The 25,511-nt window shown below is 59.7% G+C and overlaps 4 protein-coding genes across 7 annotated transcripts in view; 3 read left to right on the top strand and 1 right to left on the bottom strand.

The window, feature by feature from the left end:
- The window catches only part of CORO1C (coronin 1C), a 54,168-nt gene extending 45,245 nt beyond the window's left edge, over window positions 1–8,923 (top strand). For all 3 annotated transcript variants that reach the window (XM_086623340.1, XM_086623341.1, XM_086623342.1), the window contains exons 4-11: window positions 210–339; window positions 2,537–2,718; window positions 3,299–3,418; window positions 4,014–4,118; window positions 5,235–5,380; window positions 6,323–6,380; window positions 6,472–6,717; window positions 7,432–8,923. In XM_086623340.1, coding sequence (XP_086479466.1) covers window positions 210–339; window positions 2,537–2,718; window positions 3,299–3,418; window positions 4,014–4,118; window positions 5,235–5,380; window positions 6,323–6,380; window positions 6,472–6,717; window positions 7,432–7,551 — 1,107 coding nt within the window. In that variant the 3' untranslated portion in view covers window positions 7,552–8,923. The remainder of the gene's footprint in view (window positions 1–209; window positions 340–2,536; window positions 2,719–3,298; window positions 3,419–4,013; window positions 4,119–5,234; window positions 5,381–6,322; window positions 6,381–6,471; window positions 6,718–7,431) is intronic.
- A 2,391-nt stretch (window positions 8,924–11,314) lies between these two features.
- On the top strand, window positions 11,315–13,861 carry SELPLG (selectin P ligand). Its single transcript, XM_086623742.1, is given in 5 exon segments — window positions 11,315–11,362; window positions 11,365–11,448; window positions 11,694–11,803; window positions 12,189–12,436; window positions 12,672–13,861. Coding segments are annotated over 5 exon segments (1,680 nt in total).
- A 5,938-nt stretch (window positions 13,862–19,799) lies between these two features.
- TMEM119 (transmembrane protein 119) lies at window positions 19,800–20,736 on the top strand. The gene is made up of 2 exons (XM_086623741.1): window positions 19,800–20,501; window positions 20,692–20,736. Exons 1-2 carry the CDS (start codon window positions 19,800–19,802, stop codon window positions 20,734–20,736), a joined length of 747 nt encoding a protein of 248 aa, XP_086479867.1.
- A 2,584-nt stretch (window positions 20,737–23,320) lies between these two features.
- On the bottom strand, window positions 23,321–25,151 carry ISCU (iron-sulfur cluster assembly enzyme). 2 transcript variants are annotated; one of them, XM_086623424.1, is made up of 5 exons: window positions 25,068–25,151; window positions 24,863–24,976; window positions 24,564–24,674; window positions 24,224–24,302; window positions 23,321–23,875 (listed from the first exon to the last, which is right to left on the bottom strand). In XM_086623424.1, exons 1-5 carry the CDS (start codon window positions 25,149–25,151, stop codon window positions 23,778–23,780), a joined length of 486 nt encoding a protein of 161 aa, XP_086479550.1. In that variant the 3' UTR covers window positions 23,321–23,777. The 2 variants fall into 2 exon arrangements, with proteins under 2 accessions (XP_086479550.1, XP_086479551.1); XM_086623425.1 differs by having other exon boundaries at window positions 24,863–25,003; window positions 25,095–25,151.
- Window positions 25,152–25,511: the final 360 nt, after the last annotated feature.

The raw sequence follows: 25,511 nt of genomic DNA, 5'->3' as shown, positions 1-25,511 counted from the left end.
GTACTGGGAAGGATGTTGCGCACAGATCAGCCAGAGGTTTACTGGTGGCTGGGAACGATTCCCTCCCTGTTCCTCTCTTCCTGTTTGTATTGAGAAGCGACAACTCGGAACTCTGCCGTGGCACGGCGCAGGATGCAGGAAGCAGACGAGGAACGCGCTCTTCAGAGGGGATGGCCCTTGGCTGACTGTCCTTCCTTTCCTGTTTCCAGGTGTGGCAGATTCCCGAGAACGGACTCACCCTGTCCCTGACGGAGCCGGTGGTAGTGTTAGAAGGCCATTCCAAGAGAGTCGGCATTGTGGCTTGGCATCCGACGGCACGCAACGTGCTGCTCAGCGCAGGTACGGTGCGTCGGGGCTGTGGGCTCAGCCAGCGTCTCTCCCGTGGGTTTCGCTTGCACACCAGCTGTTCTGGAGAAGAGCTCGTTGGCTCCTTTTCCTTCTTTTGCTCTCCCAGCTGCTTAGGGCTGGCGAATCACAAGACTAATGGCAGTGCCTGGGAATACTGGGGCACGTGGTTCACAGCCCTCTCCTTATCTTGGCCTTTTATTATCTTCAGTTTGCAGGGACGCGAACCAGGAAATTGTCTGGAGGCATGGATTACAGTATTAAAATTGTTCCAGACTTTACTTGATCTGCAAGTTTCATCCGCTGATAACTGTTTACACCTGCACTCTCCTCACCCCTGTTTTCATATACTTTTATAAAAGGCCCAACTTTTTCTCCTTTCCATTGATCCCTGCACGATATCCTAGAGTTTGGCTGTTCCTTCCCAATGGTTCCATTCTCAGCGTTTTCAAAATTGTCTCCTTGACCGGATCGGTCTATGCAATGAGATTGTTTTGACCCCTGAAAAACGGTCACATCATTATGGAAATGAAATGGATAAGTCATTACCCATTAGCACAGTCTGAGGCTTTCATAGCGTGACCTTCCAATTGGAGCCCCATAAAAGAAGTAAATCCTTTCAGCTGGACTGGCAGATGAGCTGTGTGTTTTCTGGGAATATAAATGCCTTCCGAGGTACCAGTTTGGTTTTGGTCCAGTTTCCCCAAAAATACTTGGACTTGCAGACCTGGTGGCAGTTAATGTCATGAAACGCAGTGTGAGAACTAGTGAACTAGATGATCTTTAAGGTCCCTTCCAACCCAAACCCTTCTATGATTCTCTGAGAACATACAGAAGAGACTGGTTTTCCTTCAGTAGCTTCCTCAGACTCCTGTACTCACAAGCAGCAGGATGTGAGTGTCCAGGCAGTCCAGCCAGGGTTACTCCTAAGAAACACAGAGGAGAAGGGATGCTGTGAGGTCATTGCAGTCTCCAGGATTCCTCCTGGTGACAACAAACTGATTTTGGACATCTTTCATCTTTGGGAGTTTGGAGTGATTGCTATCTTTTGCATCATTACATATTTTCACCCCTCTGGAGCCTTGGGAGGAGTTGCTCGGTCACACATTGTGCTTTTCTTCCGTTACCTGGGCCTCCAGTCCTGTTCTTTATTTTGCTGTCATCCTATCTTAGGCTTTATTCTTTGTCTTCTTGCTGTCTGGTCCTTGAACAAAACCACCCGCCTGATGGTTGTAGTCCTCGCGAAACTGCTGACCTCAGCTTTTGCTGCCTGCCATTCTTTTTTTCCCTTTCTTCTGCTCCTTCTCCTGCTGTCACTTGCCTGTTTTCCATCCATGCCACTTTTACTCTTTCTGCTGCAAATCTCCTGACCTGCAAAGGCGATGACTGGCTGCCAGCCAGTCTTCTCATGTATAAAGTTGTAAGAACATCTCCTCTTTGCCCTTGGCATCTCTTGCTCAGTAGCCCTGCAGTTGAGCCAAGACCCGAGAGCTCCTGCACAAAGCTCCTGCAGTAGCAGTGACCAGGGCGAGCTTTCACACACCTCCTTCAGCTGCACCACTACCTCCTGCTTTTCCCTTCAGCTTCCTCTGCCAGGGACCTCTTCTGTCCCTCCTGCCCACCCCATGCATGCAGGCAGCACCTTGGCTGGGGTGGTGGCCAGCAATGGGAGCAGTGCCCAAATCATGGAATCATAGAGTGGATTGGGTTGGAAGGGACCTTCAAGATCATCTAGTTCCAACCCCCCTGCCATGGGAAGGGACACCGTCCACTACACCAGGTTGCTCAAAACCTCGTCCAGCCTGGCCTCGAATGCTTCCAGGGATGAGACATTCCCAACTTCTCTGGGCAACCTGTTCCACTGCCTCACCACCCTCAGAGGGAAAAAATATTCCCAAATAAACTGCCAAATAAACTTTGGGAGAGCTCCGGCACCCCTGAGGAGGTGCTCAGCAATTCCAAGGGCAGAGTTTCATGCCTTCCCTGGCACCTTGGTCCCTGCTCTGGGCCTGTATTTGAGTGAGGATGTGCTGCCTGGGGCTCTGCGTACGTGACGGTGCACAGAGCGTGTTAGGAGTCAGCATCTGAGGCTTTGGAGCTGCAGCAGATTTTATTTCTTGTTCCCTGCTGCTGGTTTTTTTTTCCTGTGTACACCAGTGTTGTGACTTTAGCTGTTTTTTTTCTCTTTTAGGTTGTGATAATGCAATCATCATCTGGAATGTGGGAACAGGTGAAGCCCTCATAAACTTGGATGACATGCACGTGGATATGATTTACAACGTGAGCTGGAATCGCAATGGCAGCCTAATCTGTACAGCTTCCAAAGACAAAAAAGTTCGAGTTATTGACCCCAGGAAACAAGAAATTGTTGCTGTAAGTTTGCTGATAATCAAAGAAGCAACAGGGTTTTACTGCAGCAGAGAGTTAGCAAGAGTATGTAGAGAAAGAACCTTTTTCCTTAGTGTGTACCATATTTAGTTGTGTTTTTCAAAGTGAGGGGAAAAATCACAGGAGGAATAGCAGTGGTTGAAGGATTTGTCTGGGTTTATTGGGATTAGTGTTTGAACCAGGATTTTAGGGCTCAGTTTTAAAACCTGCAGGAGTGTAATTCCACATCTAATCCCTGTGTATAATTACAGTTCCAAAGTTGTGCAGTGGAGACTTAGCAGCGTGCACATGTGTCGTAGCTTGCAAAGAAGGTCTTCCTTCAACCTTGCAAGAGTCTGATAGGCAAAGCTGAAAGGAGCCAGGAGTGACCACTTCTTTTGTAGTTTAGTAATTGGTTCCTTCCCTCGAGCACCGAACAAAGACAGTTGGATGTTTCTCCATGCAGTCAGCATCCTGCGTGGAGGAGCAGTGTGTGCTGCCAGGGATTCGGTGCAGCCAGAAGAGAAGCCACCACCAGGTGGGCTTCCTGCTCCTTGCCAGAGGCTAACCTGCAAATCTCTTTCAGGAGAAAGAGAAAACCCACGAGGGAGCCCGGCCCATGCGCGCCATTTTCCTTGCTGATGGAAACATCTTCACAACTGGCTTCAGCCGCATGAGTGAACGGCAGCTTGCCCTTTGGAATCCAGTAGGTTCCTGTCCCGTTACTTCTTGGTGTTGTAACGTCCGTTGAGTTCCTAGCCCAGACCTGCTCGCTGTGTTCGTATACTTGAGCGTGTTCCCTCCTCCATCTGCTGCCTGCTCCTGCTCAGGCTTCCTGTGCTGGAAGGTATTGCTGTTGTTTAGGCTGGATGGTCGCTCAGTGAAGAAAGTGGGTTTTCTTTATCGATGCCCACCTTACCGAGCGCAGTGATGAAGCTGGCGGCTGCACGAAGGGTCTGAGAAGATGTGCACAGAGGAGAGTGGCTGTGTGAAGGCTCTGTGTGCAGAGCAAGGCAGCAGCAATCCCATCACGCTGGCACAGGACACTCGCTAATGTGACTGTGTCACATCTTTCCCTGGACTTTGTGAATTTTCTTGGGTCCCGTTTTTGGTGCATTTAGTGCTTATAACGTCCTTGGGGAGTGACTGAGCTTGTGAACATTTACAGCATTTGTTATTGTAACATAGCGCCTTCGGGGTGGTGAAGACACCACTGCGAAGAACTGTTAATAATTTAGATCTTATGTTAACATGAGCTTTTCCATTCTTCATTAACATCACTGACTTTTTTTTATTTCCAGAAAAACATGGAGGAGCCAATAGCCCTTCATGAGATGGACACCAGCAACGGGGTCCTGCTGCCATTCTACGACCCAGATACCAACATTATTTACTTGTGTGGCAAGGTAAAGAGAAGCTTTTGGAAAGACTGGGCTTGGTTAGAGGGAGGCTTCTGTTGAATGAATGATGCCAGTGAAATGTTCGCCAAGGGTCTCGATTGAGAAAGGTAGAACCAAAAGGCAGCACTGCAGCGATGGTCAGGGCTGTGGAGAGATCAGGCTGCTCTGAAACTGGTTTGATCCTCATGTGCAGGACCATACAGAGAGCCTGTGAAGTCTGCAGTGTGGAGGTCTGTTATGCAATTGGATGTTTCTTTGGGATGGATTTGCTTAGCTAAAGCTGCTCTGAATGCAACAAGTCAGACACCATCATCAAAGCATCTCTTGTTGGTGTTGACCCGAAGGATCGTACATTAGTGTGTGTGGAAGGTACCTTTGAGACGTTATCCTCCTTGTGCTTGAAGATGATGGAGCTTGTAGCCACTCTCACTGTAATTTTGGGGTGTTAAATAGTAGAAAACTGGAATCACATGCTTCTTGCTAAAAGCAATTTGTAGGCATTAAGTGCTCCAAAGCTTCTGAATGCCGCAGCTTTGGACTTCCTGCAAATGGGAGCCAAAGATAAGATGAACCATTCCAAAAGAGGATCCATACAAATACATTTAAGAATCCGATCTTTGTAAATCGCCTGTAGTAGAATTGCCTGGAATCAGAAAGAGAAGCTGATTTATAGTCTTTGGGCCTGATTGTGGCACAAAGTTTAGCTTTTTCACAAGAGGAAACGCAGAAGTTGACACCCCCAGTCTTGAGGCACGAGCTCAGGTCACAGTGCCGCGGTGTTTTGCAGGACAGCACTTCTCCCTGAGAAACTGTTGGGTCCTGTACTCGGATTGCAGCCGGGATCTGCTTTCGGGCAGTTCCGCTCATGCCGTGCGGATCGCGCGGCCGCGGTGGCGTGCTGTCTGGCAGCGACTGCTGCCCGCGCGATGGGCAAGCGGTGGAAGTTTTAGCCTGAAAAAAACATGGTTATAAACTGTGTGTTATTCCGTGGCGGCATTCCTGGAAGGAAAGGCTCTCGCGTGAGACTGATGGCTGCTTGTCCCGACAGGGAAGCGGCCGTGCGGGCACGGGGAGCACTGGCCCCTCCAGCCTCTGGAGCGGTCCTGCTTTTGTTTTTTGCAGGGTGACAGCAGCATTCGCTACTTCGAGATCACGGACGAGTCCCCCTACGTTCACTACCTCAACACCTTCAGCAGCAAGGAGCCGCAGAGGGGCATGGGGTTCATGCCAAAGAGGGGCCTTGACGTGAACAAGTGTGAGATTGCCAGGTAGGGAGAGAGGCTGTCGGGGCGGGTAGCGTGGTCTTAGCGAGCCGCTCCGTCGCGACCTCAGCCCTTCGGAAATGAGAAGTCCTGCTGCTGGGTGTAGGACCCCGCTGTTGGGAAGACCTCTCTGCCACGCGATTCCTTCTGCAGTGTTTGTTGGGACCTGTGACATGAAGCGATCCTTGTGCTGGGCATAACGTGGTATAACCTCAAAATCTGCTGGGACTTAGGCTGGGTCTGTTGTAAATGCCCGAGTGGTATCGAGCGGAATACATTGTCTGCAGAAAACTTGGCACCCGGGCGGTTACAGCCTACGCTGTCAACGTAGCAGTGATAAGCTTTTGGTGCCCAAGTCTGGTGTCAGTCTCCAGCTTGTACCCAGCAAGTGGGTTGGAAACTGGTTTCGGGAATTTAGAGAGTAATTAAAGCAGCAGTGCAGCGACCAGAGGAGTTGCCAGGGAAGCCACGGCAAAGGGAGAGCACGGCTCAGGAGAGCGGGTCTGTGTCACTGCAGTGGCTCCTGGCACACGCTGTGCCAGATGTGCCCCTGAAGCCTTTTGGTGCTCCTTTGGTTATTACTGAAAGCAGGAGCCCCTGAAAGGGAGCAGAGCCTGCACCTGCCTGAAGCGCAGGACTATTTCAGCAGCAGCAGCCAGGCCGAGGACGTTGGAGTTCGTGGTGCTGACCCAAAGCAGGGCTGCAAGGGGTGACCGGAGTGTGGAGACACGTGTGAGCCGTCAGCAGAAGGCTGGGTGGTGTGTACCTGTGAATTACTGGTGTGGTGCTTGTCCGGACGGTGGGAGCAGGGGGCTGTGCCTCACTGACAGCCCGTCCTGGCCAAAGCACGACCCTCTGAAGTCACCCAGTACCTGAACTGAGGCCTCCTTTGCACAGCGTGTTGGCTGTCCTCACGCCTAAGTCGCCCCTTTTCTTTTTCTTTGAAAGGTTCTTCAAGCTTCACGAGAGGAAGTGTGAGCCCATCATCATGACAGTTCCTCGAAAGGTGAGCACTACGTGCTGGTTGTGTGGTTTGAAGCCAGCTCATGCCTTCCAGCCCCAAAACACTTGACCAATTCATCTCCTCTGGCTTGCAGTCGGACCTCTTCCAGGATGACCTGTACCCTGATACTGCTGGCCCAGAAGCAGCTCTGGAAGCAGAGGAGTGGTTTGAGGGGAAGAATGCCGATCCCCTTCTCATCTCCTTGAAGCACGGGTACATTCCAGGCAAGAACAGGGATCTCAAGGTGGTCAAGAAGAACATACTGGACAACAAGCCTGCCGGAAACAAGAAAAGTGATCTCATAAATGCTCCAAAGAAAGCAGCTGATGCCCTAAACACTGTGAGTAAAATTCACAAGCTTTTGGGGATGGTGGCCTGAGACATGATTACCAGGGTGCTGCGTCTTCAGAAGCAGTTGTAACAAAAGCTCAAGTATGTGTGATTTGAGTACCCCTAGACTGGGTGCCAGTGGGTGACCTGGAGCTGAGGTGGTACATGGGTTTTGGTTTTCCAGGCGAGGTTTCTGTAGCTGTGGAAGATTACTGGGAACTGTGACCCAAAGGAAGGCTTGGCTTGTTGGTCCAGCCACCCACCTGCCTAGGACAGCTTCTGTACACCTCTTTTTTGTGTAAAACCCAGCACAGACAGTGGGACAAAGGAACCTCAGGCTCGGCAGGTCCAGAAGAAGGTGGTACAAGTTCATAATTGGAGGCCGTAGCTAACGCATCGTGCAGTAATACGCAGAGATGGGGAGGTGACAGCTGTCAGTCAAGTAGGTCCCTACATGCTGTTCCAGAGCAGATACTGGTCCAGTATGTCCTTGCAGCTTGCCCTGCTGCTGCTGGAAATGCTGGTCCATGCCCTGAGCGTCACAAGTGCCACGGCGCCTGCGCCAGGCGTGCGGGGCGTGCTCACCCCGCTTGCCTGCCCGCCCCGGCGCGCTTACGGCTCGCGAGAATCCCGTTCGGAAGAGCCCCTGGCTTTGGAAACTCCCGTCTGCAGAGCGTGTCCCGCCAGCTCTCCCGACAAATCCGTGTCTTGTCTTGTCTTCCAGCAAAACGACGCCAAATTGGACGAGATTTTGAAAGAGCTGAAATCCATAAAAGACACGATCACCAACCAAGACGAGCGCATTTCCAAGCTGGAGCAGCAGATGGCAAAGATCGCGGACTGAGCGGGGCGAGGGCGCCGGCCCACCAGCCCCAGCACATTCCAGTTCCCCAGTTCAGCGAGCAGCAGCGTGCAGCATTCCAGTACGAGCTTTCCTGTTCTCCTAAATTCACGTCAACGAGAGCCGATGATTTAAAGCCAAGCTTTTTAGTGAAAGATTTTTTTTTTCCTGATGTTTTAATGAATTTATGTGACTGTGTCAAACGAGTCAAAAAGGATAAGTGCTACTTTTACCTTTTTTTTTTTTTTTTCCAGATGTTATGAATTCTTGAAAACAAATCCATTCTGACTTTCAATGTTGTGCCCAAATATCTTTTTCTAGATTTAGGGACCAATGCCACATTGTTCTTAACCATTTTTTTTAAAGTTGCCAAAAAAAAAAAAAAAAAAGTTGCTTTTTATTTTTCTGATTTGCCACTTTGCAGTATTTGTGTTTTAAATTCAAAGGGACAGCACTGCGTGTGTGTGTGCGCGCGCGGTGGGTGTTTATACTGTTCAGAGAACAAAACTGAAGCTATTTTGTATAAATCCTCAATTTCGAACAATCAGATCGGTTTCCTTTGCAGTGTGGCCGAGGCTGCTGCTGACACCCCTCAAAGATGGTACCAGCTGCCTTTCCTGCCAACCTAACCTGTCCCCATCACCCTTGCCTGGCAGTTTAAAGAAAAAAAACCATTCTGAACGAGGTGATTCGTGCCACGAAACGCCTCTTCTCCTCTTGCACCCTACAGAACTTCGAAACTGGCATCACGTCGCCCTTTTAAAACAGTTTTCCTGATTTTGAGGCAGAAGTTACTTTTCGGGCAGGAGATGTTTTTACATTGATCCCCGGAGCACGGAGCTGGAGCTGTGCCATGGGGGGCGAATTGGTGGTCCCCGGGCCGCGGGGTGCCCGTCGCAGCCGCCACGTTGCCGTAGGTGCTCCTTCCTGCACCGTCACGCTCTTCGGCTCCTTGGCCTTAAGGAGCTCTTAAAAATCCGTGAGTTTGCAATTCTCTGGCCCCTCACATTCGCGCTCCTGTCAGGAATTTCGACTCCGCTTCCAGAGCGGCGTTAGCAGTAGGTAGGTGACTTTATCCCGATGGGTCTCCGGACACAAAACGCCTCCGTTATTTTTTATAATTTTTTTTTTTTTCCTCTCTCCGTCATTCCTGCCTCACCACCCCACCCGGCTCCAAAACTTTGCAGGAAATCCTTAGTTCCCAGATGAGTGACCTCCATCCCCAGACCCCCAGTCCCTTCCACTCTGAAGGGTGGTTTTGATCCCAGTTTGGAGAACTGGTTTCTCATAAAGTCCTTTGAGATCCTCGGGGAAGAGATGCTGTGAGCATGCCGGGCTTGCGAGCTCCTCGTGGGATTTCTGGTTGGATGCCTCAGCTCAGCAAACCTCTGCTTAGGTGGGGTCTCCCCTGCGAAGGGGGGCTGCCTGCCACGGGGACGGGGCTGGCACGGGTCCGTGCTTGCCAGCTGCGTCCCCGGAGCATGAACAGGATCCGTGCCAGGCTGGATTGGTGCTGCCATCCAAGCGCAGCCCATGCCCGCAGTGCCGGGGACACGCTGGCAGCCTGTGTCGAATCCAAAGCGTGACTGGGTGTCCGAGAGCACTGGGATGGGGGGCCTGGGTGCCAGTCCCAGCTGGGGATGGATCCCTGAGGCAGCTCCCTGCATCCCCAACGTGTTCGGAGCCACCGCGCCAGCACAGCGTCCCCCTGCCCAGGGCATCCCTGGCGGCTGCCGCTCTGCGGGGGGACACGTCCCTTCGTCCAGGCTGAAGTGATGATTTTTATTTTATTTTCATTTTTTTTCTCCATTAGGTTAGCTAGAAATCCTCAAATTCTCCATGTTTTCCAGTGTTTGCATGTTCAGAACTTACAGATTTAAGGATTCTCTGTTCTGGAGGGGTGTCTGTGCGTGAAGGCGGATCCGTGCCGGCGGGATGGCCGGGCGACGTAGCTGGAGAGGCACGAGAACGGGATGGGAAGAGACAGAGGAGGTGTTACAATTGCATAGCATGGAAGTTTTGTAAAAGTGGGATTTTGTTTTTTGTTTTCAGTGGCGAGCAGAGCAGGAGGGACAAGTGTCCCCTGCCCGGTGTCCGTCACCGCTGATGCTGGATTGACAATCCAGCCGCTCCGGGTTATTTGAATGTTTGGTGCCGTTTTTGTACCGCAGTAAGTGGCTGAGATGACGTGTGTTTTTTATTTTTTAATCTAGTGGGTTGGTTTTTATTTTTTTTGGAAAACAAAACCGAAAGTAACGCTTCCCCAGACGGTGATCTCCGTGTCCGTTTGTACGTGTGACTTCAGGGCTGTGTGCTTGGGGACCTTGTGGTTTTTTCTAATTGGAAGGAAATAAGTTGGTTTTTTTTTTTTCTGAGACGCTGGATTGAAATGCCCAGAGATCGGGGTGTGGTAGAGGGTCCGAGGAGGGCGCAGAAAAGGCCGCCCTGGTTTTTACTTTATAGCCTGTATTTTATTTAAATGAACTGATGCCTATCCAGGCTCAACCGGAGTCAGTGCCTGAAGCTTTTTGTAGCCGTGATATCCCAGACGAGAACCAGCGAAGCCCTGAGAGATGCGCTCTTATAGAGCGGCCATAGTATCTGTCCAAATATTTGCTTCCATTTTCAAAAGATAAAAGTCATTGATTATAAACTTCCTCTGGCTTGCTTTTTCTTTGCCTCTCTGCGTCCTGCACCCACCTGAGCGGGGTCTGTCCTCCGGGACCCCTCTGCTCCATCCCGGCAGAGCCGCAGCCCGTCCCCGCGGTCACACGTGGACTCGCTGGTGATTTCGCTACGAGGGAACCCGGGAGCTCGGCTGGATGCGGGAGTTGATGGCACGGGCTCGCCGCGGGGGTCTCGGGGTAGCTGAGACCGAAGTGATGGGGTCTGGGGAAGGAATGGCACCAGCAGGGGGCTGGTTCTGCTCTTCCCCAGCTGAAACCTGCTTCAAGGGTGCAGGGAAGCCCAGGCTGGAAACAGCATCGCTCAGTCCCCGTCCAGGTTTGAGCCCTTGTTGGGGGCCGCAGCGTTTCACCCCCCGTTTCCCAACCACCTTCAGCTGCCTCGGGTGCACCCCGACCCCGGCACGTCCCGACCCCGGCACGTCCCCGAAGGCCCGGCTGTGCCTGAGGACGGGACAGGGATGCTCTGGGCGAGGCGATGCTCCCTGGCCACCCTGCCCCCGTCCCTGGGGATGCTCATCCCTCTGCCCCACTGCAGCCCCCAGCCCTGTTTTCTCTGCGTGTTTTCCCACGAGCGACCTGGGGGCAGCAGGAACCGGGACCCTCTTCCAGCGCCCGGCACTTTCGAGAAGGGATGGGGTGAATTCGGCCCATGGCACCGGGGGGGCCGCGGCGCTGCCGGGGGGCAGGCGGGGCGGTGGGGCTGTTTACGGCCCCAGGCAGCAGCCGCAGGGCGTTCGCTGCGGATGTGCTCTTGCAGCATCCTTCCTGCACCCTCCCTGCGGCTGCACCTCCCGCCTGCTGCCGCGCCGGTGCTTGCGGTTGGGGTGGGGTGTTTCCTGGCCGGTGCAGCGCGATGCGCCCATGCCACGCAGCTGGGACAACGCCCGACGGCCCCGCAGCCCCCCGAGAGCTCCTCGGTTGCCAACCTGGGGGCTTCAGTGCCAAGAGAAGGGCCCTGGCACGAGGCCTCTGCCAATGCGTCGAGACAAGACGTCACCTTCCTCCTCCTCTTCCTCCTCCTCGCGTGTGAAGGCCGTTTCCCGGTGTTGGGGTACCTCCATGCCCCCTCTCAGGGCACCATGACCTGCCTCCTCCCATCCCATCCGTGCCCACACTGTGCCCAGGGTGGGGCGGCAGCCCTGGCACCAGGTTTGCCGTCACTTCTGCTTTCGGGGCGGCGCGAGCCCTGGCACGCAGCTCGGCCGAGCCACCGGTGGGGCCAAGCCAGCCGATGTGGAGCAAGAGACCCCTTTTTGGGGTGCACCCCACACCCCGGCCACCGTTGCCCGTGGGCGCTCGCAGCCCCCAGCCCTTGGTGGCCCCACTCCCGGCGTGACGTCGTTCCCCTCACCCTGCTCTCCGAAACCACAGCGGCTCTTCCGTGCCCGCCTTTCCTTCCCCGCCCGGGCAGAAGGTGCAGGCGGAGGGTGGCCCACGACGCCCCTCGCCTTTCGGCAGTTGCCCGGCCCCGGGGCTGCCCTCGTGCCCCCGTGTCGGCGCAGCCAGGCCCTCGCCGGTGATGCCAGCCGGTGCTGCAGCTCGGGGTGCCGCAGCGCCCCTGGGCAGAGGTGAGCCCGGGTGGGAGTGTGCTGGGTCGGGGCTCAGCCCCGGGGATGCTGTGGGTGCAAAGGGGATGCTCAAGGTCCTTGCTGGGATGTGCACGGGTCCCAGGGGTGCCACGCTCCGTGCAGTGCTGCTCCCTGGGGTTTATAGGAGGTGGGTGGGTGCTCTGGGGCTGTGGGAGTCTCTGGGGATGCCGGCGCCGGGGGGATGTTGATCGGGGTTTGGATGGTGTTGGGTGCGGGGCTGCGGGCACCTCGCTGGCTTCCACCACCGGGGCCGGCGGGGTGGGGGGGATTGGGGAGCAGCAGATTTAACAGGGGTGGGTTTGGGATGGGTTTGGGGTGAGTTTGGGGTGGGTTTGGGGTGGGTTTGCTTCTCCTCCCGCTCCAGCGCAGACGCGCAGGCGCACAGTGCCTCCAGCCCGGGAGCCCCGCACCAGCCCAGGAGGGGGAGGACGGGCAACCTGGGCAGGGGGGTGTCACGATCAAAGTGTGTGCGACGGCCCCGCGGTTTCATTTCTGCACGGGGACTCATCCTGCAACCGCCCGGCCCGTGGCAGCCGGCCCCATGGCGGCTTGTTTCCCATTTCCAGACACTCGACTTCCTTTTCAAAACTTTCTTCTCCAGCGGAGCCGGGGGGGGCGGGGGGAACGCGGCTCCCGCAGCTGGATGCAGCCCGGCTCTGCTGGCTGCGGCTGGAGGGGGTCGGCATTCCCATGCCAAGACAGAACCCCTCTCGGGAGCGGAGGAAGATGCTTTGCTCACATCCAATCCCTCCGTGGGGCCATTGCCAGCCTGGATGATGGGGCTCAGCACCCTCTGGCAGGCAGCGGGGCCTCAATTTCATCTGCCCCCTCTGTTCCCCCGCAGGTCCCGCGGTGTCGGGCCGGGCCCTGCTGGCGATGCTGGTGCTGGTGCTGGTGCTGAGCTCCCTGCAGATGTGCTGGGCTGTGCCGCCAGCGGAGCCACGGCAGCAGCGCGGCGTGCAGTGGGTCTGGGGGGCGGCCGGGCGGGCACAGGTTGAGCCCCCGCTGCCCCCCCGCAGGAAGAGGGCCGATGGTGGGCAGCAGCCCAGCACCACCGCCGCTGCCACCACGCTGCCCGGCGGCAATGACACCGATTCCCCCGAGCCTGACCCGCTGCTGGGCTCTGTCTCACCACCAGCACCTGGCATCAACGCCAGCCTGCACCGGGCGCTCATGGTGCCAACCACAGTGGATCCCCTGGATGAGACCGATTCCCCCGAGCCCAGCCTGCTGCTGGGCTCTGTGTCACCAGTGGAGCCTGGCACCAGCACCAGCCTGCACCGGGCACTCACCGTGACACCCACAGCCGATCCGCAGGATGAGACCGATTCCCCTGATCCCCACCTGCTGCTGAGCTCCGTGCCGCCGGCAGAGCCCGGCACCAACGCCAGCCTGCAGCGGGCACTCGCCGTGACACCCACAGCCGATCCACAGGATGAGACCGATTCCCCTGATCCCGATCTGCTGCTGAGCTCTGCGCCACCGGCGAAGCCTGGCACACAGCCAGCACACCAAAGTGGCATCACCACCGTCCCCCAGCTCGGCGAGGAGGGCACGGTGACCAGTGGCACGGACAGCAGCTCCTCCGCGGGGCCATGCTCGACGACCCCCTCAGCCCTCGGCCCTGCCACCACCAGCTCCAAGAAAGTCAAGAAAGCCGGAGCGTTCCCCGCGCCGACTCGTTCAGCCCCTTGGGACACTAAGCCCAGGGGCACGGCGGTGCCGGTGCCCTGGGACCCCAGCGGGGTGATGGGCAAGTGCCTGCTGGCCATCCTGCTGCTGGCACTGGTGGCCGCCACCTTCATGGTGTGCACGGGGGTGCTGGGCACCCTGCTCTGGCGACGGGCACGGACGGCGCACCGCCGGCTCAGCCACACCGAGATGGTCTGCATCTCCTCCCTGCTGCCCGACGGCGAGGTGGCCGCCAACGGTCCCCGGCGTGGCCCCGCTCGGCGGCCGAAGCCGCTGCTGGATGGCGGCTGCGAGGCCGACGGTGACACCCTGACTCTCAGCAGCTTCCTGCCGGATCACTCCTGAGACGCGGGGACGGCGACCGGCTCCAGTGTCCCAGAGCGTCGGGGGGGCTGGCGGCTGGGCCGTGGGCATGGTGCCCGGTCCCTGTGCTGGGACCCCCGTCCCCTTGGGTTTGTGGTTTAACATGGACCGTTGCTGGGAGCAGCTTTCCCCCCGAGCAACCTCAGCGCTCGAGGTCGACCCCATTAAAGTGTTACCCGGACATGGTGGCCTCTTCCTGGCGGGGACGGTGCCCGCCAGCCCCCTGGCCCCCTCCCCCACCCCACCTCCTGCCCACATCCCCCTGCCGAAATTTCACTTCTCCATCCTCCTCCCGCAGCAGCTGCAGCCCCCACAGGGTGGGGGGAGCAGAAACGTAAGCCCTGACCACCCCTCCCTGGGCAGGGACCCAGAAAGCGGGGGGCTGGGGACCGCAGCCCCCGGGACCCCTCCCCGCGTGGGCTTGGCCTCGTGCCATCGCGTGGGAGCGGAAAGGATGGCGGTGCCAGGGCGGAAGTGGTGGGGATGGGTGATGGGACGGGACCGGGGTGGCGTAACGTGTTCCTGCCCTGCGGTCACCTGCAGCGCGGTGAGCGGACGCCTCCGGTGCTGGCACTGCCCATCGGTGTGGTCTTGGGCGCTGCCACTGCCCCCGGGGCTCAGCCCCAGCAACCGAAGGGTGGTCGCAGGGTCTCAGCCTCGGAGGGCAGCATTGGCCCTCGGTGCCGGGCCTGAAGGGGCTCAGGTTTGCTCCCAGGTCCCACCTCCCCTTGGGGTGCAGGTGTTGGTCACCCCTCGAGCCACCAGCCCGACCCTTCCCCATCCCGGCCCCGGAGGAGGTGCCCAAGGGAGCAGAAATGACCCAGGACTGTCCCTGCCCTGCCAGGCTCCGTGTCCCCCCATCCCCATCCCCACCCCGGCCAGGCTCAGCATCCCCATCTCTCCATCCTGATCCTTGCCCCGCCAGGCTCAGCGTCCCTGTCCCCATATCCCCACCCCTGCCCCACCAGGGTCAGTGTCTCTGTACCCGTGTCCCTGTCCCCATATCCCCATCGCTGCCCGAGTTGGGCTCGGTGTCCCCGTCCCTGCATCCCCATCCCCACCCTGCCAGGCTCAGCATCCCCATCCTTCCATCCCCACCCCTGCTGTGGCCAGGCTCAACGTCCCCATCCTGCATCCCCACCCCAGCCCTGCCAGGCTCAGCACCCCCATCCCCACATCCCCGTCCCCACCCCACACGTGCTCGAGGCACCGCTGTGCCGCCCCATCCCGAGCTGAGCGCCGGGCGCGCAGCCGCCTCGAAAGCTGCTTTCGGGGTGGCCGTGCCAGGGGCAGGTTGGCAGCGCAGTGGCGCACCTGCGCCCCGGCCCCCCCGGCCCTGCCGCCTGTTTACATTCACGCTGCGCTCCGGATATTTTCCATCTGGGGCCGAGCAGCGCCGCTGGCCCCGCTCCCTCCTGCAAATGTCGATGTTCCGGGGTGAGCCAGCGCTGGCGAGGGGGTCTGCAGCCGCTGGCGGTGGCCAGTCCCCAGCTGGGACGCCCCAGTGATGCCACCCTGCTCTGACCTTACTGTGTCCCCACTGTGCGGATGCCAGTGTCCTGCCGGACCAAAGAGCAGCCGGAGGGGTTCGTGGCTCAGCTGTAGTGGGCACAAACGTTTCTGTGCCTCTGGGCTACTGGGGCAGGGTGGGGACAGGAGCCCGCGGGGGCACCATCCCCCCCAGCCCCACTTTCTCTCGCAGGCGAAGGGATGCTCCAGCATCCGGCTTCACCCCGCAGCGGCTCGTCCAGCCTCTGCCCCCGGCCCGGGTGAGGATGAGGCTGGTGGGTCCCAAAAAAGTGGATGGTGCAGGTCAGAGGGATTGCTTCGCTCTCGCCCAGCCCGGTGCCTGCCCTGCGCCCACCGCTCTGCAGCAGGAGCCCGGCGAGGATAAACTTTCCTCTGCTGCCAGAGCGTGAGCCGGCTGCCAGCAGCCGGGAATCGCCCTATTTGGCATAGGCAGCAGGTCCTGTCGGGCTGCCACGGCCCAGCTCACGGCAGAGGAATCCGCAGGAAGCCGGTGCGGTGTCACAGCAGGATCCTTGGGGCACACCACCCCGGCAAGGCCCTGTGCCACACGGCAGGAGGGCAGCGTGCGGTGTGCCAGGCTGTGGGTGGCATGGGGCTGGGCATGGTGCTGTGCACGATGCTGTGCATGATGCCGTGCTGGGCACGGTGCTGTGCACACTCCAGTGCACCTCCGCAGGATCGGGACCCCTGGGCTATTTCGCTGGCACAGCAAAGTGCAGCCCAGAGGAGCAAATTACAAGCAGAGCCGGGCAGAAACGTCTCCAATTGCCGGTTGCACGGTGCCGGCCACGCTGCGGAGCCCAGCCCTGTGGGTGCCCACATTCCAGCTGCCCCAAATTACAAAGCAGGGCTGGGGTGGTGCAGCCCTGCCCAGCACCGAGGGGCTGAGCCGCCCCAGCCGCAGGCAAAAACGGCATCGTAATGGCCGGGGTGCGCTGGCACCGGGGGCTGCCCCAGCCCGCTGCCCCGGGAAGAGCCCAGGGCAGGGATGGGGACCCGGGATGGGGAGGGGGACTGTGGCTGGGGGAGGATGGGGACCCCGGTCAAGGAGGGATGGGGATGCTGGCCAGGATGGGATGGGGACCCTGGACATGGAGCGATGGGGACTCCGGGCAAGGAGGGATGGGGATGCTGGCCAGGATGGGATGGGGACTCTGGGCATGGAGTGATGGGGACCCCAGTCAAGGAGGGATGGGGATGCTGGCCAGGATGGGATGGGGACTCTGGGCATGGAGTGATGGGGACCCTGGCCAGGATGGGCTGCAGGAGCGAGTGGATGCCGCTGGCACTCATCCAGCCCAGCTGGGCTTGGCAGCGCAGCCACCCTCACACCCCCCAGGCACCCCTCACCTTTCCCCCTTCCCCTCTAAGATTTCCACGCTGATCACTTAAGGCCGGGAAAAGCCGTCCCGGCAGCTGCGCGGAGCCGCCGGCTGCAGCCAGACGGACGGACCCGTTATTTCTGGGAGCCACGATTACGGCTGGCGACGCCGGGAGAAACCCAAATGGCGCCAGTTCCTCTCCGGCTTCCCGGGGCCAGTGGTGACGGGGCCGGGCGCCCTCGCCCCCAGCCCCACGGTGGTCGCGGTCCCCGGGGGCCGGTGATGGCTTTTCTGGGGGGGATCTGGCCGGGTCCCCGGGGAGGCACGTGGGTGCGAATAGCGAGAGGATGAGGTCACCCGCCCGCGCTGCCGCCTCTTGAGCAACCCCAGTGCAGGCAGAGGGGACGCAGGGGTGGGCGGGGGGGGCCCAGGCGATGCCCTCAGACCCCTGAATTTGAGGCTGTGCCCAGGGGAGCTGCATGGCTGCCACAGCGGCCTGGGGGTGGTTTTCTGCACCCCTGCTGCACCCCTGCTGCACCCCAAGGCAGAGGTGCCTGTGCAGGAGCATTTCCAGGCTGGGGCATTTAGGAAATGGTCTCCTGAACTCAAGGCGGGGGGGTCTCATGCTCTGTTTGCCCCCCTACACTGCCAGCTCCAACATCACTGGGGCACCCAGCCCCGCACGCTGCCCTGAGGCCGTAACCCCCTGGCTTGTGCCTGTACCCCAGCAGGGTTTGGGCTCGCAGGGCGGGTGCAGGGGCAGGATGCAGCCCCGGGATGGGGTGCCAGGGCCCAGACAGGCAGTGAAAGGCAGCTGGGTGGGGGCTCCTGGCACAGCATCACCGGGAGGTGTTTTGGGGGTGCCGGCACCCCCATCTCACCACGGCGGCCACACAGGATGGAGTTTTACCTCTGTCCTCATGGGTGAAAACACCCCTGCCACCCACTTCCCCACTTGCACCCCAAAAAGTGCCCCCCTCCAGCGGTGCTGCCGGGATGATGGGGGGCACCCCCCTTTGCTGGTGGGGCAAGAGGCAGGGAAGCTCCTCCCAGCCTCCAGCTGGATTTTGGCTGGGAGGGGGCCAGGGGCCGCCTGCCCCTCGCCGGCCTCCTGCGTTCCCTCCCCAAATCAGCCCTAATGAGAACAAGCTGGTCCCGGGCTGAGGCACAGGAGGAGGAGAAGGAGGAGGAGAAGGAGGAGGAGGAGGAGAAGGCGAAGGCGAAGGAGGAGGCTCCATCTGAGCAGGCAGCAGAAAGGGGCGCGAGGAGTTGAGGTGTGTGGGACAGACCCCCGTTCTCCCGGCGAGGTGAGGGTCCAGCCGGCAATGCCACCCCATCCCCCCAATTTTGGGGTGACTCGTTAGCAGGGGGCGCAGCCAGGGGGCACAGGACGGAGCCGCCTGCCCGTTTCGGAGGATGCCATGCCTGGACAGCATCAAACCTGGGAATTTCCCCAGTGTTTGGGGAGCGGGGGGCAGCAGAGAGGGGTTCGCCTGGAGCCGGGGCTGCGCTGCGGGACCTGGGGTGGGCATGGGATTGGGGTGGGATGGGGGAGGAAGGGCTGGGGACGGCCACGGGAACGGGCCCTGCTCTTGGCACGGAGTTGGGCTTCACTCGGCCCCTTGGACCCCTCTCCCTGCCGCAGCCGGGGGGCCCCTCGCTGTGGCGAAGGCGGCGGAGGAGGAGGATGAAGAGGCTCATCCTGACCCGCCCCCCCCCCCCAAACCCCTTGTCCCGGCGGTGCCACCGTTACCGCAGGGAGCCCGGAGGCCCCGGCAGCGGTGATGCCTGCGGCGAGTCGGGAGTTTGGGGGTCTGGGGGTGCCCCCCACCTCTGCCGCCGGTTGTTTGCTCTGGTTTAATGCAAACCAGATTGGGCAGCTGGGAAGGAGCCTGAAAGCCAAATCCCGCTGCTGGAGTCCCTCCCGGTTTGCTGGGGTGGGTTTGTTTCGGGGGAAACGGGAGGTGGGTTGGGATTTGGGGGGGCTCAAGGACGGGGGGAATTGTCCCGGGGGTCCCCACCGACGGACCTGGGGAGCTGGTTAGTGAGACCTTCCCGTGCGGTGGGGAGAGCTCTGGGAACGGCTGGACGGCGTTACGTGGCGCGGCGCAGCCGAAACACGCTGCCGTCCCCCGGGAACGCGCCGCGACGTGCTGGGGATGGTCGCACCCCGCTCCCGAAGCCCGCGGGGGCGCGGAGCCGGGCTGGGGGCTCGCCAAGGCTCCTCGCTTGGGGCTGCGTGCGAGGATGGGAGACACTTGTCCCAAATCCCGCAACGTGCCGTGGGCTGTGGCTGCCGGCGTGGGGCACATCCAGCCCCATCCCGCTCGGAGCAGCGCAGCACAGCGAGGGGACAGAGCCGGCTTCGCCCTTCACCAGGGATGCTCGGGCAGCTGGGACCCCCACTTACTGCACCCCAGCTCCAGGGCTGCCCCTTTGCCAAGGCTCTGGGGGTCCCGCACCCCGTCCCGGCACCGCTCGGCCGCCGCGGCGGCACCGGGGTGAAATCCTGCCGCCAACCTATTTTTAGCCGCGCTCAAGCTGGGAATCGTTTGTAACGGTCCGCGCCGGGATGAGCGGTTGGGAAACGCGGCTCGCGCCAGGGGCCGGCCCTTCTGCGGCGGCGCCTGTGTCAGAGTTTCCACTGGAAACCTCAATTTTTCAGGAATTTTCTAATCAGCCAAAGGACCGTTGTCTGGAGCCGGTTGCTGGCAGCGGCCCCGGTCCCCTCGCCGTGCGCGCGGCGTCCCCCAGGCTTGAGCAATTCCTTCCAGCTGGTTTCCATCTGTTTTTGCAGCGCCCCGTTGCAAAACAAACGCAGACCCTTGGCGGGGGCGAGGGAGCCGGAGCCGCGCTCCGCTTTCCTTAAGGAAACGCGGCCGGGGGAACAAGCGAGCGCCTGAGCTCGCCATCGGTGGGTCGACGCTGGTGCTCGTCCCTCGGTGCCGGGTGGGCACCCCGTGGGGCTTCGCTTGCGGCAGGGCTCGGGGGTCTGGCTCCAGCGGGGTGTTAACGTTTCGCCCTCCCCTCTGCATCCCGCAGGCCGCCGTGCACGAGCGCCAGGGGAGATGGCGGTGCAGCCAGCGCCGGGCACGTGGCTGCTGCTGCTGCTGCTGGTGGTGGCAGCCCCGGTGCGCTCGGCGGCACCCCGGCACGCCGCGGTGCTGCCCGACGGCGGGGGCAGCGGGGACGGCGAGGAGGTCTCGGCCACGCCGCCGCTCCGCCGCGTGACGCCGGCGACCAGCCCGCCGGTGGGAGACGCGGCGGGGACCACGGTCACCAACAGCTCGGCGCCGGGCGGCGTGCTGGACGGGCTGGTGGATTTCTTCAAGGAGTACATGCTGCTGGTGGTGGTGGTGGGCTCGCTGGCCTTCGTCCTCCTCTTCATCATCTGCGCCGCCGTCATCGTCCGGCAGAAGCACAAGGCGTCCGCCTACTACCCCTCCTCCTTCCCCAAGAAGAAGTACGTGGACCAGCGGGACAAGGTGGGGGGGGCCCGGGCTTTCAGCGAGGTGCCCGAGAAAACCTCCGAGCCCGGTGCCCAGGAGCCCCTGGACAGCAGCTGGCAGCTGCAGGCAGACATCCTCGCTGCCGCCCAGAACCTCAGATCCCCCCAAAAGGTGCCAGTGGCCAACGGGGCCCGGGGGGAGCCGCAACTGCCCCCTGAGGAGGAGGAGGAAGGAAGCAAGAAGTCAAGCGGCGAGCAACCCACTGAGCCCCTCCCCAAAACCCAAGTGCCGAGGAAGCGGCGGGTGCAACGGGAGTGGGGGGTGAGGGGGCTCCCGGCGCAGTCCAGGATGGCCCCCCGGCCCCCCCTGCCATCTAGGGCTGGGACACGATCCTGGGAGAGCCCGAGGAGCCGCCGGCTCGGGGGGGACGCACCGGACACGGCGGGTTCCTGCTCCGTATGTACGTGGCGGCTCCAGGAAGCCCCGATGAAGCCCCCCCGCTCCCCCCCAGCACCACCGACCCTCGCGCTGGCGGGACGCTGTGGCAAAGCCGTAGGTTTTTTGGCAGACGGTGTTTTTCTGCAGCTCTGGGGTGCTGACGGCCCCACAGCTCCTGCTGGCCGAGGGGCTTTTCCCCATCCTGGGCACTGGGTGGGCACAGCCCCCCCACCAAGCTCCAGCTCTGCCCCCCCAGTGCTGTGCCAGGCAGCCCTCACCGTCCGCCAGCTTTCTCCCAAATACAATTTTACTAATTAGCGGCATCGTGGCCCCTTCCAGGTGCCCGGCTGGGAGCTGCATCCTCCGGGCAGAGGCATGGCACTGCAATGAGGGGGGCTGTGCAGCCAACCCCCCCGTGGGGAGCAGGGCAGGGGCTCGACAGGACCTCGGGCACCGCGGGCGAGCTTTGCCCATTGCTGGGAGCACCGAGAAAACCGGGATGGGATGAGCTTGGCCATCTCTGCCCAGCAACGGGGAGAAAAGAGGATTGAGTGGTACCGACCCATCCCAAAGCTGTGGTCCGAGGGCAGCCCGGAACCCCGCTGGACTTTTTTAACCCCTTCAGCTATTAATAAAGACATTTCCTACGCAAATCTCCTCTCTCGGGTGTTTCTGCAGCTTACGGGGCGCCGTCCCTGAATCCGGTTGCTCCCCGTGTCGTGCTGGTGTTGGGGCACAGCCGGTTTCAGCTCCAGCCCCACGAGACCGGTGTGTCCCCGCGTGTCCCCGGAACCGAGCAGGAGCAGCCGGCCCGGCCGGGCTTCGGGGTGACGGTTATCCGCGCGGTGAAACCTCGGGGAATGTGCTTATCGTTGGCGATATCCGTGTGCCGCCGCGGCGTTTCTGGGAAACTCTTATCTCCCGCCCCGCAGCCGGGGGTGCGGGGGCTGCGGTGCTGCCGCACGGCTCGGCACGGGCACGCGGCTGCGCCCGGTGGGACGGCATGTGGACCTGGAAGGTCAAAAAAGGCTTTTCTGCCTGGAAATATCCCTGTATCCACGCTTTCCTGTAGAGCCACGTTTTGTCCCAGCCACGGGGCGGGTAGGGATGCATCCCTGTGTCCCTGCATCCCAACAACCCTTCTCCTCGGAGGAGCGTGCCCGCTTTTATCTCCCTCTTGCACTTCACCAAGGGGCTCTCACGAGCACAAAGAGCCGACTCTGCCCCAAAGCAGATGCCTGAGGTTTCCCTGATTTTTTTTTTTTATTTGAGACTGGGAAACCACAGGAGCGTTCCCAGGGAACGAGGTGCATTCCTGGCGGCAGGAGGCAGGGCCCAGCGCCTGGCACGCGGCGCGGTGCCGCACGAGCGGGCTGGTGAGCGACAAACCGCGGCAGCAGCGCCGCGTGGTCCGCTCGGCGTCAAAAAGGAAAAATAGTTGTGGATGGACACACGGGAACGAGCTGCTTGTTTTTAAATGCGGGTTTTAATGTTTTTAAAAACACCCTGGGAATGAAAAAAGGCAAGTAAGCGTTCTGGGCTGGTTTAAAATCTTAAGAGCAGTTTTCAAATATGTTTAAAACTTTTCAAAGTTCAAGTTTTCAAATAGGTTTTTTGTTTGTTTTGGAAATCGGTGGAAATACTCCCCCGGAAAAAAAAGAACCACCAGAAGGGACAGGAGAGCACAGAGGGCAAGCCATGCCTGATCACCGCAAAACGCTTGAATTCCCGACTGCTGGGGAGCCAGCTCCTCCAGGTGAGCAGCACCCACAATCTCCCCTCGACCCGCTCCCTCTGGCAAAGCTCAGCTGAACCCTGTCCCACGGGATGCAGAAGAATCATCCCCAAAGAGCACGGAGTGACCCCGGGAGCTTCCCCTCAGCTCTGCATCCCAGCTGTCCCCAACATCAGAAGGACACGGAGCTGCTGGAGCGGGGCCAGAGGAGGCCACAGAGATGATGTGAGGGCTGGAGCACCTCTGCTATGGAGACAGGCTGGGAGAGTTGGGGCTTTTCAGCCTGGAGTAGAGAAGGCTTCCAGCACCTTCCAGTGCCTAAACGGGCTATAGGAAAGCTGGAGAGGGGCTTTGGACAAGGGCGTGTAGTGACAGGACAAGGGGCAATGGATTTAAACTGAAAGAGGGGAGATTTAGATCAGATCTAAGGAAGAAATTCTTCCCTCTGAGGGTGGTGAGGCACTGGACTAGGTTGCCCAGAGAAGCTGTGGCTGCCCCATCCCTGGAAGTGTTCAAGGCCAGGTTGGATGGGGCTTTGAGCAACCTGGTGTAGTGGAGGGTGTCCCTGCCCATGGCAGGGGGTTGGAACTGGATGATCTTTGAGGTCCCTTCCCACCCAAACCATTCCATGATTCTACGCTATTCCCTCCTGGGTTCAAGCCCACAGGCGTATTTACTCTCCTGTAACAGAGTACTTGGCCGGACCAAAGGTTGAATTCTCCCAGAAGACACTCCAAAATTAAGTTTGTTCCTCTAACAGGAGCTTCAAAATGAAAGCAAGCAGTAGTTGTGACAGGACATGAGCAGAATCGAGTCCTGCGCCTCCCAGAGCAGCAGCACCCAGCACCAACTCCCTCATCTCACACCAGTGTCTTGCCAGTGCCCTCCAGTGCCTGCTGAAGCGTCCCAGCACTCCGGAGAGCAGGAACTCGCACGCGGATGGCGCAATAAAACTCCGACACAGCTGTAAGTTTGCGGGCAGACACGCTGCCCCACGTTTGTATACTGCATCAACACACAGACCGATCCGCAGTTCTTACACAAACATTAAGACCAAGGCCATGTTTCCCACTAAATTCTGTAAAATATTAGGCAAAACTAGACATCTTCCAAGAAAAGTGCAGCCCTTCCAGTACCAGAACAGCAGGATTTTCTCTCCTGAGGGAAGCCACCGAGTTCTCTGCAGCCGAGCAGCCTTCTTCACTCGAACGTTCCGAACGCGGTGGTGAGAGGGGACAGTGCTGAAGCACCCACGTCCCCGTGGTGCCAGCCCTGGCAGAGTGGCCGTGCACACGTGAGCAGCGCCACGTCGTGCGCAAGTTGTGCGTATCTGAAGCTTCTTATAGTAGTGTGCTGCGTCCTACCAACAGCTAGAATAATTGCACCGCAAATTGAAGTGGAATGAGAACAAGCTCTACAGTCAGTTAGGCGTTGTGGGCTTTCTTCTCTGGCTCTTCTTGGTTTGGATCCTGCTTCAACTTGTAATCGGCCAAGGCAGCCTTGATGGCGTCTTCAGCCAACACTACAAACAGAACAGACGAGTGTCTCAACGACAACAAAACTCGTTTAGAACAAAAGATGTGGTAAAAACAAGAGCAGCTGGCACTGACTATCACTAGCTGGCATCTCAGAAGCAGAACGTCAGAGGCTGAATGCTTATCACCAGTCTGCTGAGCCCAAAAGATCAAAGAGATCTCAAAAAACTCTAAAAATCACCCTAAAATCTGAACATCAGCAAGTTTATCCTGAGGGCCAACCTCAGCTGCTCCTTGTGCAGAACTTTTATTTGGAAAACAACACTGAGAAGCATCTGGGCTATTCCCAGAGGTCTACCCTCTCAAATCTGGGTTTGTGTTGGTGCTTTACTCACTGGAGCAGTGCAGTTTGACGGGAGGAAGGCAGAGCTCCTTGGCGATATCCGTGTTCTTGATTTTCAGTGCTTCGTCAACCTGGAACACAGTGCTCATGTGAGGCACAAAGGTGTGTTCTGCAAGAGCACTTTAACGCTCCAGAGCCAACAGAATCCACATGGAAAAACACCTCCACTGCCAGAGGCTGCGAAGGATGCTGGAATTAGGGAATATCTCAGACTGAGCGCTGGCAGGAACAAACCTTAGCATTCCTACGTGGTCCCAGCAGACAATACAACCAGGTGTGAAGCCCTGAAGCCTTTCCCAGGCGTCACCTCCCGCTCCGCAGGGCCCTCTTACCGTTTTCCCTTTGACCCACTCCGTCGCCAAGGAACTCGACGCGATGGCCGAGCCGCAGCCGAAGGTTTTGAACCGGGCGTCGACGATCTTGCCGTTTTCATCCACTTCTACCTGTGGGAATGTCGGTGGCACCTCAGAGCTGCCCTCTCCGGCCCGGGCAAGCCCCGCTCTGCTCCTGGGGGCGTGGGGGGGAGCCGTAGGGCTCCCCGGGAGCAGAGCGGGGCCCTTCCCGGGCCGCAGGGGACCCTTCAGGGCGGCTGTGTCCCCATTGACGCCATTCCCCGCGTCCCTGACGTCACCTGCAGCTTCATGACGTCGCCGCACGCCGGGGCGCCCACCAGTCCGGTGCCCACGTTCTTGGCGTTGCGATCGAGGGAGCCGACGTTGCGCGGGTTCTCGTAGTGATCCACCACCTGCCGGGGCAGCGCGTTACCGACCCCCTGTGTGTCACCCCCCGTCCCACGGCGGCTTCCCACACCGCACCGTAGCCCGGTAGCCCCTCACCTTCTTGTGGTAGCCCAGCCGGGCCGCCGCTGGCCCGCGCCCGGGCCGCAGCAGCGCCGCGCACGCCCCCCGCAGCGCCGCCATCTTGAGCTGGGCAAGGGCTGCGCGACGCCTTTTTATAACCTCGGGCGCGGAGGCCCCGCCCCCGAGGCCCCGCCCCCTGGTGCTGCCAGTGCTTCGCGGCCCCGCCCCCCTCATGGCCCCGCCCTCCCCGTGGCCCCGCCCCCCAGCGCTGCCGGGCTCCCGCGTTTTCCCCCGAGCGCGGCGCCGTGTGAAGAGCGCTGAGGGCTGCCCGCGGAGGACACACCCACACACACACCCCGCACTGTCGCTAAAACGATCGATAAACGCCGTTTCCAATCACGACGCCGTTTCTTATCGCGACAGGCAGCGCACGTGCGGGCCGCGGCGGCCACACTCAAGATGGCGGGCGGGTGGTGCTGC

This window comes from Tauraco erythrolophus, chromosome 19 (assembly GCF_009769465.1).
Source record: "Tauraco erythrolophus isolate bTauEry1 chromosome 19, bTauEry1.pri, whole genome shotgun sequence".
NCBI classification, from domain to species: Eukaryota; Metazoa; Chordata; class Aves; order Musophagiformes; family Musophagidae; genus Tauraco; species Tauraco erythrolophus.
This window is presented reverse-complemented; position numbering and strand designations above follow the sequence as displayed.